The sequence below is a fragment of the Mus musculus genome, chromosome X (assembly GCF_000001635.26).
Source record: "Mus musculus strain C57BL/6J chromosome X, GRCm38.p6 C57BL/6J".
NCBI classification, from domain to species: domain Eukaryota; kingdom Metazoa; phylum Chordata; class Mammalia; order Rodentia; family Muridae; genus Mus; species Mus musculus.
In genome coordinates, this window is record NC_000086.7 from 140,018,312 (window position 1) to 140,041,629 (window position 23,318).

The 23,318-nt window shown below is 37.1% G+C and overlaps 1 protein-coding gene across 8 annotated transcripts in view; it reads right to left on the bottom strand.

Moving 5' to 3' along the window:
- Nup62cl (nucleoporin 62 C-terminal like) overlaps positions 1-23,318 on the bottom strand; it is a 55,906-nt gene that overhangs the window by 11,510 nt on the left and 21,078 nt on the right. For 7 of the 8 annotated variants that reach the window (XM_006528566.1, XM_006528567.2, XM_006528563.3 and 4 more), the window contains 7 exons: positions 20,739-20,844; positions 16,447-16,603; positions 9,827-9,977; positions 9,528-9,577; positions 9,257-9,391; positions 6,918-7,029; positions 3,710-3,776 (listed from right to left, as the gene is read on the bottom strand). In XM_006528566.1, the coding sequence (XP_006528629.1) occupies positions 3,710-3,776; positions 6,918-7,029; positions 9,257-9,391; positions 9,528-9,577; positions 9,827-9,977; positions 16,447-16,603; positions 20,739-20,793 (727 nt within the window). In that variant the 5' untranslated portion in view covers positions 20,794-20,844. The remainder of the gene's footprint in view (positions 1-3,709; positions 3,777-6,917; positions 7,030-9,256; positions 9,392-9,527; positions 9,578-9,826; positions 9,978-16,446; positions 16,604-20,738; positions 20,845-23,318) is intronic. The other variant, XM_017318521.2, reaches the window with a different exon arrangement.

Consider the following 23,318-nt stretch of genomic DNA (forward strand, 5'->3'; position numbering starts at 1 on the left):
TCAACAGACATGACCCAATTAGCTATTAAAAGGGAAAATAAAACAAAAAGAAAAAAATCCTCTCCTGGACAACATAATTAAACCCTGCTGCCATGCTGCCTTCCTGATCACCTCATTTCCTGATATGAAAAGGAAGAGCTTGTTGAGTGAGGACGGCAAAAAGAAGCTTGCGCTCGCTATCAAGAAATAACAGGTTTTTCCCATTCTTCAGCAGAGCCTGTCTCAAATGAAACCCTCTAGCCCAGGGATTCTCACCCTTCCTAATGCTGCAACCCTTTAATGCAGTTCCTTATTTGTGGTGACCCCCAACCATAAAATTATGTTACTTCATAAATAATTTGGCTGCTGTTACGAATTGGAATATAAATACTTTTGGAGTTAGAGGTTTGCCAAAAGGGTCACGACACACAGGCTGGGAACGGCTGCTCTACAACACTGCTCTGCTTCTTCAGTTCCGATGACTCTAGCAAAAAAGGACCTCTCATTAATCATCACTCTACTGCCTGATTCTTGCTACCAATTCTGATGGAGAGCTTTATCCAACACCGAAATTTAACATCCCACTCGAAAGATTATCATATTTTGACAACCCTGTCCTCTACTGTTTTGTACATGGTTAAAATTTGGTTTTATATCTAATGATACCTACATTGTTCAGAAAGCACACCAGAATTAAAAATACTGTTTTTCACATAAGGCAATCTGGATCCTGATCCCAATTCTTCTATGACTGGTCTTAGCTGTGTGTTCTAAAGAAGCCATTAAACCTTTCTGGGTCACAATTTCTTCATTTATATAAAGTAAATCCCTTGCAACAGTAACAACTTTAATTTTATAAAGGAAACACTGGCTGGGAGCCTTGCAGTTTCATTTATGACAAAGAGGATCCCCGCCAAGAGAAAAATCACTGCAATTTTTCTTTAGAACCTAAATTACCTTGTAACACCCCTTCAACTCCACCCCAAAAGTAGTGTTCACTGTAGAAAAATAAGCCACACACAGGATAACTTTGAATAATCTCATTCCTTGTCATTGTATGGTTATTAACATTTCCCTACTTCTTAGCTACTCTATCAACTTCTCAATGTAAATGGTACTTAATGAGAACCTACCTGGAACTAACTTCTTTAGATCCAATTTAATAGCTACCTTTGAATCCCATGACCTTTCTGATCTCCACCCCCATACAAAAACAGCACAAATTTTAACAACCAGTAACTAGTTCTTCCCACTATCGTTTACTGACTACCAACTATGGATTAGGCAGTATTCAAAGAAAGCTATACACTGCTTTCTTTTAATCTTCTAAAATATTAAGGGTACGTATTATCTATCTTTTGTTTTTGAGAATGAGGATAAAGGCTCCAAGAGACTAAGTGTAGGCTAAAAAGAGGTAATAACTTGACCTTAATTGTGTGTGTTATTAATCAATACATGGAGTGATAAATTTTAGGAGTACACAAATATCTTATTCCTCAATGATCTTAAACATCTTTTTTTTTTTAGGTTTTTTTTTTTTTTTTTTTTTGAGACAGGGCTTCTCTGTATAGCCCTGGCTGTCCTGGAAATCACTTGGTAGATCAGGCTGGCCTCGAACTCAGAAATCCGCCTGCCTCTGACTCCCGAGTGCTGGGATTAAAGGTGTGCGCCACCACCGCCTGGCTGATCTTAAACATCTTAAAACATTATAGTTTTTACCATTTTTGGATGACCCTTGCCCAAATCAGCTACTATATAATGCAAATGCACAATCATAATTTCCCTATTGACTTAAACAACTAACGTGGTGAATGTCATGGTCTGTAAGTTATACCCCAATAAGACTATTTCTAGAAAGTTAACAGAATCATTTGCAGTCATTATTTGGTTCATTTTGTGCTGGCATATTTTTCTGCCAAGAAATGACTATTAGTTGAAAGAGTTTATAAACAAAGAAGGGTATTCAAGATAAAGATGAACTTAAACACATCCCATGGAGAGCTTGTAATTATAGTTTCCTAATTCTATCACTTTCTACAATTATTTGTTGGCATAATTCTGCTAAGATTTGTCCCCTTACATTTCTCAATTTTCTTTTAAGAGGTGTAAATGTGACTTCATGAGGTTTTGCCTTTAAAGTATTATAATCTATTATTGCTATTATTTTTATGTTCAAAGCATCCTAATAGTGCGAGTCCCATGCAGTAATCTTATGTGCTAGTGGCTTTTTATAAGTGTGTTGCTGTTTCTCTCTTAACCCAGCTAAGCTCCCAAATAATTAAGACTGGACAATCATATTTATTTTACAGCTTTAAGGCACAAAAACTAAGCAGTATTACTCTATTTTAATCCTTTATGCTTATCTGGCTATTTCCCAACCCAAATTCCCAAGCTACCTGCACTTTATGGGTTTCTCTCTTCCCGGTGTTTTTCCATGGTCTCTCTTGAACTCTCTCCCTAGGGCAAATCCCTGCTTTCTTCCTGTCCTCCCTCTGTCCCCTGGCTAGGAGGATGTGTAGCCCTATTCTTACCCCTGGTCGGTTACTGGCTGATCAGCTTCTTTATTGACCAATCAGGGAATAACTGGGGGGTAAAGTTTTGCAACCAGATATGGGGGCACAGAAATCAGCATTTGAATAATCTGGGGATAATCTTTACACAGTACACGATAACATTATGCCTTTACTTCTGTTAAAACATTATTAATATTACAACAATGTTTGCTTTCTTGCACATCCCAAGTCTCCATGTATTTCTCTCCTTCAGTCCTGAGATCAGAGACCTCCAAGAAGAATCACTTTCTTTTCATAGGAATTATCTATAGAAACCAAGACTTTAGTGCTAGACCTGTTCATTTATCTGTCCGTGTCTCTAAACCCTTTACATGCACACAGAAAAGAAATCTAAGTTCATTACTAGCATTTGAATTTTAAATTTACATGGATATATAAGAAAAATGACTTGTATCTCATTTCTCAATACAAATCCTAACTTCTATTGACAGTAATATATGTATTCATTTGGTTTATTTTGCTATATCTATAAAGTGGTCATGATACTTGTTTTATAATTCTGAAGCTAACAATAAAAGTATTAAAAAGTTTACTCATTCTTATATTTAATTTTTTTCACCTAATAAGAATGCACTACCAAAAACACCACACTCTGGGATGCAGGAGATGGCTCAGTTGGTAAAGTGCTTGCTGCTAGTATCACAAGATCAATGAGCTCCAGGCTTAGAGACTGTCAAAAATAAGGCAGAGAGGCACAGACGAAGATATCCAACTTTGGTTTGCCCAGTCTCTGCAAGCATGCACACATGTGACCTAAACACACATGAATATATATATTCAAACACAAAACATTCAAAAAAGAATGTTGAATTCAATAGTTATCTACACTGATAAATTTTGCTGATTTGGGGGTGAGGAAGGCTTCAGTATTTGTCTTTCCATTTTGGGTCCAATTCTGAGTATATAAAACATACATGTTTTACCAAGATCAAAATTGCATATAAAAGATAAATTTAAAAGTCCTGCTTCATTGATATTGCCAATACCGTACCTGTCCCCATTCCGTGTTTTCATTAATTTCTAGTTAAATTGTAGAATCTCTTCAGAGCTCATGTGGGCATACCCTGAACAACCCTTGAGTCAGTGTGGTCACTGAAAGCACAATGTGTGTCATACATTTTCGTACCTACAACATTATGTATAAAACAAACTCCTACCTGAATTAAGGTTAATCCACTGCAGGGATTCCATATGAGCATTCAGAATTTTGCAGATCTGCTCCAGCTGAAAATACACCAAAGACTTTTAGATTATGATTATTGTAATGTAGTAAACGAAAAAGAAAACAACACAGGAAATTGAAATTAGGAAACAACATTTAATTTTGTTCTGGTAAGTGGCGCATTGACAATGAACTACATATTAATGGTGCTTTGCTATTTCATACTTATACACTAATTTTATGCATTAGTTCCATCTATTCATTTGGTAACTGTCAAGAGTTAGATTCCTACAAATCAATTAAAAAAACTGACAAGCACAATATAAAAATAAAGGATACTAGGAAATGTTTCAAAAGAAAGCAAATAAATAAATCCATTTAAAATTAATAACATCAAATTTGTCAATCAAATCTGCATATTTTTGGGGAACACTAGCTTGTTATGTAGTACAGACTGGCCTGGAACTTAATAATGTAGCCCAGGTCCTTCCTCAGCCTCCTGGGTGATATGGTAACATGCATGGCACCTCAAATTTATTATTTTAAAAAATGATAGCATTCAATAGTTAAGTATACATTGATTATTCCTTACTCAAATGCTTGGAATATAATTGTTTTAGATTTTCTTTTCAAATTTTGGAACATTGCATTATATATAATGAAATATTCCAGATTTGGAAAACAAGATTAAACATGGAATTTGTGCCATACATACCTTGTACATATAGACTCAAGGTGATGTTATATAATATTTGTATCATACCTATAGTTTTGTGTGTATGTTGATTTGTTTGTTTGATCATTTGTTTGTTTCTCATGTGCTACTTTGACCACTGAGCTACACCCAAGTCCAGCTACACCCATATCTTTTGATAATGACACATTTCATGGGTGTAGACTTTTCCACTTGTGCATCATTTTTTCACTGAAAGAGTTCTAGATTTTGAAGTATTTAAAATTTCACCACTGCAGATTAAAAAACACTCAATTTGCAAGTAGGAAAAAAGTCCGCATGCTAATATACACTAAACAGTCATGTAAATAGGCCCAAATTTCCACATGTAAATTTTCATGTCATCTATCAAAAGTTTTAAAATATTTATAGCATTTTACACAGTATATTCTCCTTTCAGGAACCTACCCAACTCTAAGTGTAATTGGTCATTACAAGGCTATATTAGCCCCAAATTTGGAAATAATCTCTAACAATAAAAATGCTAAATATATTATGAAATTCATCTCCAGTGAAATATTTTGGCAGCATTAAAACTCACATTGTCAAAGAATGACGAAAAATTTCAGAAAAGACCATGGAAACAGAAGGTAAAAGTCAATATATTTATGTTTCTGATTTTGTTTAAATAGAAGAACTTTTGTGTGTGTGTCAGCAGTGTAAAAAGACTAGAAGAAATACATCAATATAAAGGGGAAGGATTGGTAATACTGATGATTTAATTTTCCTTATGGATTTTGTAAAAAATATAATTGGGTAATAGATATAATATGTTTGAGGAAAGTGTAAGTATTCTGTGATCTCTCCTATTCATCAACACACACACACAAACCCACACACAAGAGTAACGAAAGTCATTAAATCCCAGCACTGTGAATGCTGGAACACATACATAGCTCCTTTTTTTTTGTACCGTGATTGTAATGATCATCACATTATCCATAGGAACATTATCATTCAGTAGGTGTGATTTTTTTTCTGTTCAATAATTTATGTTATCTGAAAAAAGAGATGATCTCTCGCTTCCTTTATCCTCCTATCACACAGTAATTACCCTTAACTCACTCATCTTAAACATCTCCATTATCCCTACCAGGAAAAATGAAAACAAAAGACCGTTTCCTAGTCACCAATGAAACAAAATAATCGTGGGCCAAGTTGAGAAAATGACAAAGATAGATTTTACTAACTCTGTTGACAACACTTCTCAAATTAATTCAGCACTCCAGGACTAGACATCAGTTCTGTGCGGTGTCTAAATCTGCTTATATTTATCTATGCATCAGAAACCTATCATAACAAAAAACAATTTTAAACCTTAGAATTACATTCAGAATCTAATAGAAATGTACTTTGTCAACTCGTGATCATCTTTGTGAACACAGGGCAGATGGTAGCATTGGTAATTGCAGACTAATTTATATTTGTCGTTGTTCGATTTTAGACTGATGCTAAGAAGAGAATAGCTCTGGTTTATGGCTGAAAGGGACTTGCAGATCATTTATTCTATCCTTGACATTTTGCAAAGAAGGAGCAGAGACCCAAGGAGATCATGTGTCAAAATTCTAATAGTTTCTCAACTATAACTGGCTGTCTTTTCATAATTAAAAAATTCGGTAATAATATGTTTGCACAGAAAGAACTGTCTGCATCTAACTGGACAAAGAGCTTCCTAGAGAATAATCGCCACTTATGTATATGTTATTCATTTTCATCTATCCAGATCTAGCCTCACATCTACTTATAATTAATGAGAAAAAGCACAATAGAAGCTCCTACAATGGGAGATTCCTCTTAGCTTTAGTCCCATTGAGTGGGAGTGGGGGAAAGAGGACTTCATTTAGGCTTCTGGACAATGGGAAAAGATAGGGGAAATACGCTCTTTATAATTGGAGTATAGAAAATTGAAAAAGAACCCCCCTACTTCTTTCTTACTGCCAAATTGATTCACAGAATCTCAATTCTAACAGGATCCTCAGTCATACATTCTCATAATATAATGTATTTGCTCTATGAACTAAGTAGGATGCTATGAAGCAGTTAGAAACATAATGACATTTAACAGAAACAATTTCTATGGGAAAATGTTGTCTTAATAGTTAAGTTACTATATTTTAAAGACATAAATTAGAGTGCCTAAATATGTCTAACAGACCTAGACATATCTGTTCATATTTATAAGAGTGAAAACAAAGTACCAGGATCTGTTTAATTATGTAGAAATTAAGCCCTGAATAACATTGAGAGTCATTTATTTTACCCTCCTGGGAATAACCACAAAAAACCTCAGAACTGTAAATATTTACTAAATATTTACTGTCCCACTAATCATGCCTAAGGACTTCATATCTCTAGAGGGCAGATAAGGAGTACTCTGGAGAACAGGAGAATGTGACTAATTAAAAGAGCCACAGAGGGCTAATTTCCTATGAAATCTTGGCTGTCTAAATCAAAAGAGCAGGGACCATACCTGTTCAGTAGCATCAGCAGGATGAGCCAGTGAATTCAGGTAAACAACGATGTCCTTGAGATCCTGAGACATCCTTTTCAGCTCAGCATCTATAATTTCTGCCAATCTGTAACTGCAAAGGGAAGTGAAAGAGAGTAACAAGAGATGTTTTCTCATGTCTACTGTTACTGACGTATAGAGATGAAATTGTCAACTAGATATGTCTCGACTCCCCTACATTAGTTTCCAGTTATGGCCAAGGACATACAGTCTCACAAATTCAATGTTACCAGCATAACCTGAGACTGCAAGGGCAAAGGCTTTAGCCTCTGGCTAAATTTCTGATGAGTGTTACAGCAAAGGAACCCTGTGGTGGAACCAGAATACATGCATAGGACATTTAGATAGCTAGAAGACTATTGTTTAGCAATAGTTAGTAAATGTTGAGATTTCTTCAATGATTGAGAATACATAAAGTTTCATAGTAAAGCCTTACATGGTATACAAGTAACAACAGATATTTTGAGAAAGAAGCTTCACAACAATAAAACCTAGTAGATACATCTAAGTTTAGTTGCAAACTAATCAGTGGCCTGAATTCTCAAATACTCTACCCAAACTGTTTATGAGATAGACAAAGCAAGGAGCAGGGGAGTGATGGAGAAAGGTTGCTTGCTTGCTTGCTTGCTTGCTTTAGTCTGCTCTATTGATATGTTTATAAGAATTAAAAGCAAAGAGAAGATTTCTCAACCTTATCTATAAAATTAAAACGCTCATTCAGATTCCTTGGTAACTATCGATTGCTTTCTGTGTCAAATCATTCCTATGTAACTGGTTGCCTAACTGTTGAAAATCCTGGTGAATGTAGTAGAGTACAAAGGAGCCATTGGAAAGGAGTTCATATTTCTAAGGTTTTCTTCCCCAAATCTACAGTTAATATATTCTAAACACATGGTTTAAAAAAAACACTATAGAATAAAGTTGAACGCGGTGATACATTCCTTGTAATCATAGCACTTGCAAAGTATTGATAGGACGATGAAGCTTTTCAGGCCGGCCTTGGCTGTTACACAGTTTGTGCTAGATGAGACCTCCAAGAACAGGTGATAAAAATATAGTATGTGTCAGGTGTCGTGGTGCAAATCTACAATCCCAGCGCTCAAGAGGAGGAGGCGGGTGGATCTGTATGAGTTCAAGGACAGCCTTGTCTATGTAGGAAATCCTTGGCCAACCTTGGTCTACATAAAGAGTTCAAAGCCACCCATGGATACATAGCCAGAACCTATCTTAGACAAAGAAACAATGTGTGTGTGTGTGTATGTGTGCGCGTGCATGTGTGTTTCGCAGAAACAATGCCAAAGAATAAAGCAAAGAAAGACGTGAAAAAAGGAAAGAAAAAGGAAACACAGAAACAGGACTAGAAATAAAATTGAGGTCAGTACAGATTAGCCATACTTACCCACATTTAAAATTCTTACAAAAACGTCAAGTGCAAGCCTTATAACAAATAAGTTCAGCAGAGTGCCTGCAAAGGCTCAGCTGGGCACTGTGATGTGTGCCTGCAGCTCCTGCTACTCACAATGATAAGGTGACAGAATCACTTTAACCCAGAAGTTTGACATAAGCCTGGGCAAAACCGCTAAGAACCTGTCTTAAAAACCAAGAAAAAAAAAGTCCAAAGCATAAAGGCCCCATCTCAATTCACTAACAAGCCACTGACAAAGTGAGCCCAAGTTACTCGCAATTTAGATTATGTAGTATGGTCACACAACGTCTCTTAATGCTTTCTAAAGTGGCCTGATTATCAAATCACAGGTCCAGGGACAGAGTTACCATGGGAACCCTGACAGCGAACAGACACAAAGTAAAAACTGAACAGTACACAAATAAAACATACCTAGCCTGAAACCCTGACAAAAATCACTCCATTTTTTGAAAGCCATAGTTCATCCTCAAATTACCAGTCTGTCTTTGAAAAACCAAGTAATGTATGCCTAAAACCACTGTATGAATATTAGGTTTATCTGTGCCAATATGAGGCCAGAAATATCCCATAATACTATGACATCACAAGTAAGCTTTGTATTTCCACTTTGAGAATATACTTGACAAATACAAAAACTTTATAGTCGACAAGCATGAGCTTGAGATTAATAATAGTGAATGAAACGCTATAAAACAAAGCTGCCAGAATGATTTCTTCATTTGCAAGCATACGTTAAAGATAAACATGCTACAGTCAAACAAGCTGATAAATACCAACTAGAACTTGCCCTTTTCTACCAATATTTATTTTCTGCTTTGTGATTCAAGTTCTCCCTCCTTCTGCCCAACTCTTCCATCTTTATGTAGTTACTTACATCATCTCATACTCCTTATTCACATACATCATATTAAGAGGACCATTCTGCTCCTTCAAAAGCTCCTCTATAGGAGTCAACATTTGTTCCAGTTCCTTCTGCTGGAACAGGATAATATCCAATTCTTGTTCCAACCTGAATAAAACAAGCCAACAGAAGGGCGAATACAAGCAATTTTGGGTAACAAATTAAATGCCAATAAATAGCAAGGGAAAAAAAAACAGAACAAAAGTATCTTGAGTTTTTCAATCAAAGATATGAAGGGTCTTACCTGCTCTGATCAATTTTCACTCTTTCCACTTCGTTGTACAAAAGAGCAATCTTTAAAGAGAAATAGAAACAAAATTATGTTGATATTTAATTTTTTGAAGAAATTTTAGAACAATATACATTTTCTCAAACATCACTCAACTACCAAACACTTACTTTCTAATTCAGAGAGCATATTAATTCAGGAAAATATTTTTAAGGTACTCATCAATATTGCAACAGGAAACTCAAGTCTATTCTCATGTGCTTATCTGAAAGTTCTTGTACAATACAGGGAGATTAATGAGAATATCTTCTTACCTCATTACCAGACTCAATCAGTGCTTGGTTCCAAAGATTGAATTGGTTGGCCTGATAAAAATAGTGTTTTTCTTGTTCTTGTAGCTGATAGTGCCAATTGTTCGCCATACTCTCCAGAGGACCATATGTCATCACAGGAGTTACTATTGAGCTAAAAAATTTTATAAAAATACGATCATATTTATTAAAGTATAGTCATATTTTTAAACAAGCCTTACAGGAAGACTAGGGGAGAAAAGCCTGTGGGGAGATTCTCCAATCTGCTGTAAATTATAACATGGAAAGATGATTTTAAAACATCCAGTTGAATTATCTGAAAATTATCCTAAGCAAACTAGAGCAAATGAATATTTCTTAAGATGGCTATTAAATCAAAATATAAAGAGCTAAGCCAGGGCCACAGTCTGCTTTTGCTTTCTGGGCTGTCAGCACAGCGTGATGGAGGCTCCAGAAACTACCCATCTAAGTCAACGTGTGCTTCTGGGTATTACTCACAAAAGACAAGGCATCCCTTAGCCACAAGGAACCTCCCCTGCTGATTGTATTAAAAGTTGATCTTCCATATTCTGTGATCAGGACAACTTGGGCAAAGTCTTACTCTGGCAGGGACAGTATCAGTGGAGCTCAATGGGGGAAGTAATAGGCTAATACTTTACTGGCAGATGCATGTAGCAGTCTAATTTCCTACTGGGGTACTAATGGGGACATATAATGTCAGGGTAAAGCTGAATCCTCTCTCAGAAGCCACAAGATTTAGTAAGAGTGAGTAAATCGGTAGGCCTCTCCATTTGCTCTGGTATCACAGGGACCCAGTAGGGAATCTAACCTCTAAAGACTGAACACTCTAAGACAAATTCAGATTATTAAGGTCTCCCATTTCCTCTGCTCTGGAAGTCAATTAAGACTTGGTGGGGAGTTTAACCTGCTTGCCAGTGGGCAAAACCAAAAGTGGAGGCCAACCAAAGAAGGACTATCCTCTTTCTTCCACAAGTCTTGTGTCAACAAGGCCCAGTAGAGGGCCAAGCCACCATTATACAACAGAGTATTCTTGAGGCCAAACAAGTAGCATAAAAGTAAAGTAGTTGGTATTTTGCATCCTCTGTCAGCATGGTACAAGTAGTTGAAACTTTGCCTGCCCCTATATCAACTAAGTATTGAGTGAGCTCATCACTTGTCTCTTCCTCTAGTGCTCCTGGCCCCATCTGCATGCTGGGCTTACATTCCTACAAGAGCTAGTGACTTGGTGTGATACACTGTCCCACTTTCATGGGGAATGACTCAGCAGAGCTCAGAGTTGAACTTCCACACAACCTGTGTGCAGTGACGCAGTATGACTCAGGGTTCCATTTTTGCTAGGTTGCTGGGGGCAAGGTTCAATGGGAAGCCAAACATAAAAGCTCACTCACTCTTCACACTACATCTCAACAGAGGGGCTATCTAATGAAAATGAAGAAGCTACAAATAGGACCCAAACACTCCTAAAATAATTGATAAATGCTCATGACACAATAAAAATGATCCATATCAAGAACTAGGAAAATCACCACTCCAAAGAGAAGAGGCTAGGAACGCAGATAAAAGCATTAAGAGATATCAGATGTTGGGAACTGTCTGAAAGGAATATTAAAGCAGCCACTAAAAAATGTCTGAAGAGGGCAATTTTTAATCCTCTTGAAATTAAAAAATAAAAAAAACAAAGAAATGGGGATTATTAAAAAATCAAGTAGAAAATATACAACTGAAAATTAAATAACTGGAATAATAAGCCCTCCTGAAGGGTTTGACACTAGAGTAAACTTACTGGCAGGTAATTTAAATGTACAGAACATTCAAAGAGAAGGCAGACAAATGAAAGCAATCCTCCAGGGCCCAGGAAGGCAGTAAGAAATGAGATAAAAGTATATGCAAGTTCCAGAAGAAGAGAATGGGCCTGAAAAATTATTGGGAAGGAAAGTTGCAAACATCCTGAATTCAGGAAAAGACATAAGCATGCCAATTTAAGAGGGTAAACAAACCGAACTAGGATGGCTCACAAAAATCCATGGTGTTAGACAGTTGGGATAGCCACTATGGTATGGAAAGGGCTCTAGAAAAATCCACCGTGAGACACAGAGTAATTGGACTTCTGAAAGGTCAACACACACACACACACACACACACACACTTAAAATTGGGGAAGCAAAAAAAAAAACTAGACAGAAACAAAAAAATGTGCTTCAAATAGAAGAGCGATTGAATGCTAGCTGGCTGGCTTCTCATCTGAAATTTATAGGTTAGGAAGAAGTTTCACACTTGCAAAGTAATGAAGGAGGAAAAAATGTGCTCATCATGACTTTCGTAGCTTCACAAATGAAGAAGAAATAAAGATATCTTACACAAGTGAACAACTAAGGTAAGGCATTGCACACAAATCTACCCTTGAAGATTAACTCCGCAGAAAGGAAATGGCAAGTCTTAGAAGGTCGCCTTGAAATGGTGAAGCACCATTCAGTAGATTTCTTAGACTCTATTTGTCTGTGGGAATGAAAAACACAGCCTTCTGTGGTGTTGTGTTCAACGTGCACGGAATAAATACTTGCAACAACAACACAACAAGATAAAAAAAAATTAGGAAAAGTAAGTTACAGGTTTCTCTACTTGAGCCAAAGTGGTAAAAAGTCAATATGAATAGACTGTTTTAAGTTATTTATGCATATGTTAATATCCACAGCAACCAGTAACAATTTATATGGAATAAGTTTTAAAAACACCATATATATAACAAGGTAAAAGTCCCTAAAATTTTCCATTAATCACAGTTAGATTAAAAACAAGGAGAAACAGAACACAAGTCAAAACTAACAATGAAATAACCAAACATCAGAGTCAAGCTCTGATAGTCAATAATCACTTTAGCTCTAAATGGGCTAACTATAGCAAATCCAATACAGGGATTGATACTGCAGTTTGAAAACATCCAACAATATATGGCCTACATGGAATCACTCCAAAAATATGGAAAATATAAAGGTAAAAGATTGAAGGTGCAAAAGTATTTACTATTTTTTTAAAAGAAAAGATTATGTTCCTATAGTATAGGTTCCATTACAGAACAACAAAAAATTACCATATGCAAAGACAAGGGAAGTGACAGACTAATAAAGAAATCAAGGTACAAGGAGAGAGCTGCCAATCCAAATGTATATGCAGCCAAACAGTAAGGCCTCCGAGCCAGTAAGAAAAAGATACGGCATAGAATTGGAAAAGAGAAGAGGGAACTGTTCAGGGGGAGGAAGGGACAACTAACAAGAAATGTGGGAGGGGGGAAGAAAACTGGGATGATGTGTGTGTATGGAAATGTTTCAGTGATGACTGTTTCTTTGTGTGGTAATACTTAAAAAAATAACAATAAAGGGCACTAGAATTTTCTCAAAAGAAAAACTGATAAAACTAAAGAGAGAAAATAAGATAGATCCAAAATTATTTGGTTGAGAACTTCAAAAGGCTACTTTCCAACAACCAAAGGAACTACTAGACTAAGGCAAACCTCCAAAATCTTTACATATAATAATGGAAATACATAGAACAGACCCTTGATAAGATAAAAGAAAACAGAATATTTATGTTTCCGTTGACCAGTCTGTAACACAAGACCATTCCTTCGCACACAAGAAAAAAACTGTAAACAAATATAAACTAGCTAAAATCATAGGGAGCATGTTCACTGACTATAATTAATTCAAGAAGAAAGGAAGATAATCTCAGAACACGTGGAAATTAAGCAACATGCTTCCAAATAATCCACTGCTCAAAATGAAATCAGAGCATAATGAAAGATGTGGGCCGCAGGAAAAGCAGCGCAGAGGCTATTTATAGCAGTGCAGGCTGGCATGAGAAGAAAACGCCTCAAATCAATAGTCTAAGATCAGCCGTTAAGAAACTAGCAAAAGAAAATGAACCCAATACAATCAGGAGAAAAGAATCAGCAGTGGGTAACAGTGAACCTAGAAACAGGCAAGTTTTACAGATTAATCAATGAAACAAACGCTGGTTCTTTAGAGAAACATCAATAAAAAATTCATAAAAAAAGACACAGGTCACCCGTATCAGAAATGAAACAAGAACATCTCTCCAACGTAACAAAGACAATAAGGGAGGTGAGCACAGGCAACTGGATGTTCATGAATTCTGGACTTGTTCCTTTAAAATCACACACTGCTGAAGCTCATTAAAGATGAACTAGAAAAAAAAACGTGAACTAGACAGTCTGGCTGATTCTGGATCCATTAAATAAGTTGATTTTTAATTTAAAGGAGTCTGCATGCGATGTATCTGGGCACAGAAGTTTTCATTAAAGCAACATTTAATGAGTCAGCACCGACTTGACCATTTCTTTGAGAAAAACAGAAGTAAGAACACCTCCCAGAGCATTTTATAGGTTGGAAAGTTGGTACTGATTCATTGAATGCTATTATTCTGTTATCGAAACTTAAGAGTAAAAATCCAAATCCACATGCATACATACAAATACATATATAAAAATACAAAAATATGTAAAATAGATATCATTGTATCAGAGCCAGCCAGGATGGAGAGTGTAAGGGACAGCAGTAACATATAACATATAACCTTATATGACTATAAGGTCATAGCAGGGTAGCTGCACATAGCGACTCCCAGCAGTTATGACAGCATACACAAGGCCTGAGCAAGCCCAAACCAGTCCAAACCTCAGCATAGAAAGGGGAGGTAGGCATGAAGTCCCACCCTTATCTAGGCTGTGGGGAGAAACCCAGTAAGTTTTCTTCAAGAGTGTAGCTGAAGAAAACCCACACATCCAATAATATATAGTCAGGATAGATTGGACTTCTTAATGGGCGTTAAAAGCAAAGCAAGGAGAACCAAAAGTCGGGTGAGTAGGACTCGGGTGGATCTGGGAGGAGCTGGAGGAGAGGGTGAATATGGATGAAAGCACACTGTATTACATTCTCAAAGAACAGAGAAAAAATAACGATGTACAACATCAATAGACATTAGAGTTCAAACCACAATAAGACCACTTCACATCTCTAAGATCGGTAGTAAACAGTGTCACATTGCCACTACTGAGCAAGTAAAAATGGACCGTTTGGGTAACTGACACACTACTGGTAAGTATAGCAGAATGACATGACCACTTTGGGAAAGTGTCAGGCACCTAAAAATAATAAATACACAAATGTCACACTGACAAGCACCTACATGCCTAGATATTTACCCAAGGTACAAAGGACTTAGGTTCATAAAGGAACATGTACACAAATGTTCATACCAATAGCCCCAAACATGGAATTAACCTAGATGCCTATCAACACATCTATGCGCAAATAAACTTCATTATACCCAGCATGTAATACCACTCAGAAAAAAAAGAATAAACTTTTTTTTTTTTTTTGGTTTTTTCGAGACAGGGTTTCTCTGTATAGCCCTGGCTGCCCTGGAGCTCACTTTGTAGACCAGGCTGGCCTCGAACTCAGAAATCTGCCTGCCTCTGCCTCCTGAGTGTTGGGATTAAAGGCGTGCGCCACCACGCCTGGCTAAGAACAAACTTTTATGTGAAACTGAAGGAATATGTTTAATGAAAACAAAAGGCCAATTCTTAGAAGACATATATGCCGTGGCTCACCTATTTAGCATTTTAAAAAATATTATAAATATGTTAATGAAGAACAGATTAATTACTACCCAGTTAATGAAAGGAGAGATATACTTATAAAAGGGCACCATGTGGAATCCTTGTGGTGACAGAACTATGTTTTGAATTTACTTTTACTTATTTTACTTACTATAAATAAAAATATTTATATTTTTATTATATTGTATATTTTTAAAATTATGTTTATATTTACTTTTACTTTTTTATGCACATGTATCTGCGTGAATGTGTGTACAGGTGTACCGGTGCCCATGGAGATCAGAAGAGGGTGTTGGAAACCCTGGAGCTGGAGCTCTAGGCAATTCTGAACAGCCTAACATGGATGCTGAGGTTCAAACATTAGTCCTGCAGATTTTAGCAGCGAGTCTTCTTAGCTGCTGAACTTTCTCTCCACCTCCCTATGTTGTATCTTGACTGAATCAATGTCAATATTCTAGCTAGTTCTACCCTATAGTAATACAAGATTCTGTCATTGTAGTGACTGTGCAAAGGGCACACAGGATGTTTCATATAACATGCAAGTTTATTTAAGTTCTACAGTTCAACTGCTTGAATATTTTTGGCACACACATTGCAAAGTGTGCGACCATTAAAGGATTACCTGATCTCAATGTGTTTCAGTCTTCTATAAAACAGGACCTCAAAATAGTATCTATTTCATAGGATAATTATGAGTATTAAATGATATGATGGTTTTAAAGCATTGTCATCTTGCTAAACATGCAGAGTTGCACAATAAATTATAGCTATTAGTAGTACTAGTAATGACTATATTGTAACGGTATTACAGAAGCAAGTTGACTGTTCACTTTCCAGAGCTACATTTAAAAGAAAATCCTTCCCTGTCCCTTCAACTGATTTATAAAATACTAGTTTAAAGCTACCCATGCAATTATGCCTATGAAGTGATAAAATACAACAGAAAATTTCAAATAGACAAGCTTACTTCACAGTCATGGTAGAAGGCATAGAAGCCACATTGATCAAGCCAGTGTTATTCAGCCAAGGTGATGCAGGTGGTCTCACATACAGGTTGAAGCCACTTGTAATCGTGGTAGTGGTGTTGGTGGTAACCGTAGTAGTGGTAGTCGTTGAGGTTGTGGCTAGAAAATAAAATAGTGTTGGTGAGAATGTATAGTGTTAGTAAGGAATGAGAAATTTGCCTCAGTCATTCAAGATTTTAAAAAGGGGGGGGGGAGGAGCCCTTGTTAATGAGAATTTGAAATCAAAGCCATGGATTTGAACCCAACATTGTTGTAATATGAGTGATATACTGCACGTCAGGCATGTAAATTAACCTCAGTGCTGAAAATTAAAACTCCTGGAGAGATTCATTAAAATATAAAACAACTTAAGGAGCTCTATAACCATTAAGGGAATTCAATCAATTTTCAAAATTCTTCCCATAAATATTGAAAACTCCAGACCCAGATGGCCTCACTGGTAAGTTTTACTAAACTTTCAAAGAAGAAAAATAATTGCAATGTACACAAAAAAATCTCTGTACATGTTTTGCATAATAACATGAGTGTATTTGAGAAATTAATTTGTACAAGTAAAATTGCTAAATCTGGTATGCTTTAAATCTTAATGTATGTTGTGAAAGAACTCCACCAAAATGATTTTGAAGAAACTGGGGTCTCATTGATAGGGAAAAGTAAGTACCCGATTGTCTACATCTTAGTTTACACTAGGCATGTATCTTTGCCAACCTCATCAACACAAAGCCTCTTGAAGTTTTCCTTACATCCAAGAGTTCTTTTATAACTTTGTTGTTGAATTCTGTCTAGAGTGCCTTGCCCTCTCATAGACTAAATCTGAATAAACATCCTAGCTTAAGTCCTATGTTTCCTATGTTTGTTGCTGACATCTACTCATAATTTCCATAACTTTAATAGCACTATTGATCCATACTCTATGCCAAGCATATAAAGAACAATGCAAGAAAATTATGGCTGGTGGGGATTGGGAATGTATTATTTTCTTCTTTTTAATACTCTGTAGTTTTCAAATGTTCTTGGCAATTGAATGATTCTAGTGTAACCCCCCAAAATTGTAATAAATATTACTTATACACAATGGTTTATGTTAGTCTAGCTTTCCAAGCTTTCCGAATTAGCAATATGTTCAGGTTAATGGCTGTACCATATAACCACAGAAATCATGGTGTCTGCTAAATGCACACACTAGTCTAAGAGAGCCCAGTCCATTCCATTCCTGCTGCGGGAACAAGCTTAAGACAGCCCTGCTTTATTCCAGGAAACTCTGTCTGTTGCTCCTTGTTCATAGTACATCTGGCCAGCAATGAGGGTGTGAAGTACAGGAAGCTGCCCCATATGCCACTAGCTTAAGAGAGGACCCAATGAAATAATAATAATAATAATTAATAATAATAATAATAAAGCTCCAGTTAGACATAGGATAGATCAGAATCTCATAGTCAACAGTTGAGTGACATGAAAGAATCAAACTCTGTGTAGAAATATAGGAACACATACAGAAACATGGAACCAGATGAAACATAAACAGAAAGTGAATCATATGTCAAAAATGGAAGAAAAACAAAACAACTTTAAGCAGGAGGAGGGGAGAAGTCTGACAGCTGAAGAACATAACCTAGAATAAAGGGGTCACAAACATGTCAAAATTAGGAACAAGACAAAACACAAAGTCAGAAAAAGCGGGAGAGAAACCAGTGAGAAACTTGAAAAAAAAATCTAGATCAAAGGAGAACCACTGAATAAAGTGCATGCAATACTTGATGGAGGCAACCCCCAAGGATGCAGTGTGAACATTTCTTAAGTTCTACTTTCACTGAGGTAACAGCACCACACAAAGCCTGCATGAAATTTTCCTAAAACTCAGTATTCCTTTGGGCTGAAGGAACCTTATGGTAATACTGCATCCCTTTTATTAGCCCTTGTGAGAGAGAAATGAGCAACACACAGAAGGCTGTGTCTCATCACAAAGGATTCTTGGGGTTAGTACCAATAATACTGGGAGCTTGCAGATAGGATCCCAGGTGGTGTTCTGGATAGCCAGATAGCATCATTTTCTTCTTGAAAAGACTAGTAATTATATATCCAAGAAAGAAAAGTAAAATGATTCCTAGGGAAAGAGGAGATCTTGTCCAGAAGAGATCTTCTAATACAGTAACTTGAATTTCTGACCTGGACAGATAAACACAGAGAGAGACCTAAGAGGGATGATAAATTTCATGGCTGAAAGTGAAGCTTGGCAGGTTTTGTTGTTGTTGTGTCTGTCTGTTTGTTTGTTTGTTTGTTTGTTTTTGTCAACTTAAAGCAGAGCTATCTGAGAAGAGGAAGCCACAACTGAGGGACCGCCTCCATCAGGATGGCCTACAAGTATGTCCGCGTCAGCATTTTCATTATTGGTAAATGATGAAGGAGGGCCTAGCGCAGAGTGGAAAGTGCCATCCCTCAGCAGGTGGGTCTCGACAGGAGACTGAGAGCAACTGAGTAAACAGTAGTTCTGCTTCAGTTCCTACTTCCAGGTTCTGCCTTGAGCTTCTGTAAACAAAGCTTTTCCTTCCCCAACTTGCTATGGGTCTGTGTTTTGTCACAGTGATATAGAAAGCAAACTAGAACAGATAAAATGGTCTCCTTCTTACAGAAAGCAGATAACTTAATATATGTTTTATATGTATGGGATTAAGTCTGGAAGAAAAAAAAGCCAAAATTGTCTTCCTAAGGATTTGTTATATGTATGTATATGCATGCATGTGTACAGACATATATGATTTTTATAATAAAAAAGCAACCATCTTCAGCATTTGCCAAAACATGAATAACTAGAAAAAAGCAAAATATCTGATGAATGATACCTTACAGAAGTAATAGCTGCCAACTGAAATGGAAAGGAATCTTGAATATTATTATAATGCGAGGATTACTTTTTCATAACTTTTTGTACAATATTTTTAATTAATTTCCCATGCTATTTTTAAAGGCATATACTAGTTCTGTCATATTTGAATAGCAGTAGTACTACAGTTAGTACCAAAAGAAGTAATGAATTTCAGACTTCTTCTTCTTCTTCTTCTTCTTCTTCTTCTTCTTCTTTTTTTTGTGGTTTTCGGGACAGGGTTTTTCTGTGTAGCCCGGGCTGTCCTGGAACTCACTCTAGAAACCAGGCTGGCCTCGAACTCAGAAATCCTCCTGCCTCTGCCTCCCGAGTGCGCTGGGATTAAAGGGGTGCGCCACCACTGCCTGGCGAATTTCAGACTTCTAATAGACAAAACATCAGCTGAGCATGTGCATAACAATACACTATAGGAAGATTCTAACATTTATTATGCTTTTAAATTTGTCACAAACACAGTAAGGATTTCTTCTATTCAGGTATACTTGGAGAGCTTCCTTTCTCATTCTTTATAGTTATCTTAAAACACCACAGTGTTAGTTAAATCGATGCTAAAATGTGTCATTATAAGCTATATTTACTGTGCTGGTCTGAATGAGATTAGCCTCTATAGGCTCCTATGACTGACTACTTGATTCTTGGTTGGTGGAATAGTTTGAAAAGAATTAAGAGGTGTGGCCTAGTTGGAGAGGTGTGTCACTGGGGGTGGGCTTTGAGGTTTTCAAACGGCCATATGATTCTCAGTTGGTGTTCTCTCTGCCTTGTGGCTGTAAATCATTTGTAAGCTCCCAGCCACTGTGCCAGTGTCATGATTGCCTGCCTGCTACCATGCTCCCTGCCACGATGCTCATGGACTCTAGGCCTCTGAAAATCTAAGTAAACCCTAACAGACTCTTTTTCTGTTTGATTTGTTTTCTCTTTTGCTAAATACTCTGTGTGTGTGTGTGTGTGTGTGTGTGTGTGTGTGTGTGTGTGTTTGTGTGTGTGTATGTGTATATGTGTGTGTGTGTATGTGTGTGTGTGTGTATGTGTGTGTGTGTGTGTATGTGTGTGTGTGTGTGTGTGTGTGTGTGCTATTTGAGACTTTCATTTCTATAAGGTGCCTTGGAAATAGTTTCTTACCACAGCAATTTAAAGGTAATTAAGATATTGATAATAATAATAATAATAAACATCATAGCTAAAGCCATAATAATGAGCTTTATGCAAAGCTATTACTGATCTCAACAGTGGTAGATGAATTCAAATATAGTGATTATTTATAAGATACAGGGAACCTATAGCTTTTCTTGGTATAGTAAGATAAGTGGACTCATGGAAAATAACAGTAATTTCTTTAAAATGAGTAGAACTTACATGAGAGTTCCTGAGAAGCCATGGAGGCAGGAACATACGGCATTGAAGGAAACATCTTAGTCCTCAAAGTCTCAGTGGTATCCACAGAGTAGATCCTGAAGTAGACCTAAAAGTCAGAGTAACAAGAAAAATATAACTCTCCAAAAGTAAAACACCAGTACAAGATTCATTGACATGGGGGGAAGAAAAACAGAGAATGGAAAAGGCAAGAACTACGAATGAAACGTCTAAAAGGAAAAAAAATAGTCAAAGCCTTATTTGGGGTTTTTTGGGGCGGGGTTAATTTTTTTATTAGATATTTTCTTCATTTACATTTCAGATGTTATCCTCTTTCCCAGTTTCCTCTCCAAAAGTCCCCTATGCCCTCCTTCCCCCCTCCCTGGCCCTGCTCCCCAACCCACCCACTCCTGCTTCCTGGTCCTGGCAAGAGCCTTATTTTGAAAATGCTCCTCAGTGCTGCCTGCTACGAGCCTTCTATGACATCGACTGAAAAAGTAAATAGATGAGAAGCAACCCCTCCCTGAAAGTTCAGTATAAGAACTTCTGTGAAATGGTTTGAAGCTGGTGAACGTGGTTTTTAAAAATTGTAAACTGCTGGAAATTGCCCTAAGCGTGTACAGTGAGTGAGGAAATACTTCTTCAGGAACATCTACTAAGTCCAGGGATCCCACAGTGATGCTCTGCATATGGCATATGAGCCAGAACTCACTGCCCTTCCTCCCATCCCCTTGCTTGTCTTTGTACAAGTAACACCCCAGATAAGAGTGGCTTAGAAGACTGGATGCCCTCTGGCTCTGACTGTGTCAGGGACACAGGCTTTCCATGAGAAAGCCAGCAGCCAGCATTCTCACCACCTCCAACACTGATGGGAAGGGCAGAATTCCTGGCGAGGACAGCCAAAGCTTTGGGAGCTTGTTTCTTTTAGCCAATTCCCATTCCTAGGCTAGGAACTCCAGGATACAGAGGGTTGAGAATAGTAGGGATCCAGTCATCGCACTCTGATTCCCTTGCCTAAACTTCTATGCAGTTTTAAGTTTCCCCAAGTGAAGAGGCGGTCAAGATCAACAGGCTGTTACTACTGCCCAGCACCGAAAGTCCCCATCAATGAAAGATTTTTGCCCCAGAGCTAACAGCTGCTCCTAAGAACAGAGAGCTCCCCAACTGTCCCACAAAGAAATGCCTTTATGTAAAACAGATCGTGAAGTAGTTTCGGTTGAAGGATTCCCTTTTATAAGATGAAGATTGGGAGGTAAGCAATTAAAAGGTATCAGGTAGCTTTATGATAACAAGAAGTTGTCTCACTCCTTCAGTCTCCCAGAGATAATAAGGAAGAATTAAGCACTGATCTAGCTATAGCATGAACAAATTTTGGGACTAGTAAGCTAAATGAAGAAAACAGACACAGAAGGCAATGTGTTCTATAATTTAAATCATATGAAATAGCCACAGTAGGCAAAGCCTTTGACAGAAAGTGTGTTAGTGGTTGGCAGGAGCTGCAGGGTGGAAGGGGTTGGGGTTAATGGAGGGTGACCACTAACTGGGTCCAGGGTTTCTTTTAGGGGGAATGAAAATGTCCTCAAGTTACATGCTGGTGATGGTTGTATACTCTGTGGCTATATTAAAAACCACTGAATCGAACAATTTCAAAAGAGTGAATTGCAAGATGTGAATTATATGTCAATTATACTGTTATTAAAAAACACATTATCATCTCAGGAGAAGGAAAAAACAGCATTTGACAAAAATGCAGTGCCCTTTCATGATAAAAACACTTAACGAACCAGAAAGCAACGAGAACATCCTCAGCTCTTACTAATGATTTTTAATAACATGAAATAGCGAGGCTATTTATTCTGTTATATGTTTGTTGTAAATACTCTCCTACTCCAGTTTGTCAATGACTTTTAATTTTCTTACTATGTTAATAAGTGGCCAAATCGTTGTGTCATTTTTTTCCCTTTATGGTCTAATCTAGGACTCATACCATATTTTAAAAGACCTTCCCTTTTAAACACGATAGAGTGGTCAATCTAATTTTTAAAAGAAAACTACAAACTGTACCTACTTTCAGAGAAATTTCACATAGCAGATGACAAGAACTCAAAAACTACTAACACATTATATTAAGGACATCAAGAAAACAAAACAAAACAAAACCAACCAGCTTCATGGATCCCTAATCCATGAAGTAGCATGGCTTCTATGGAAGAGAGGTGGTCAACGTTTTAAATATGACAAAGGTAACTACCATCTGAGATGCAAATACTTGTGGAGGTGTAGCCACAAAGAATGCACTGTATGTCACAGAACTATATACCTAGAAGTGGACAACTGCATACTTAAAGTGACCAAGAGTTTATTCTTTTTGTTTGTTTGTTTAGGTTTTGTTCTTGTTTTGGGTATTTTTGTTCTTTCAGAGCCAGAATTTCTCTGTGGAGCCTTGGCTGTCCTGGAACTCACCCTGTAGACTAGGCTGGTCTCAAACTCAGAGATCCACCTGTCCCTGCCTCCTGAGATTAAAGGTGTGTGCTATCACCGCCCATGCTAATTTTTTTAATGTATAGTTTACCACAGTAAATA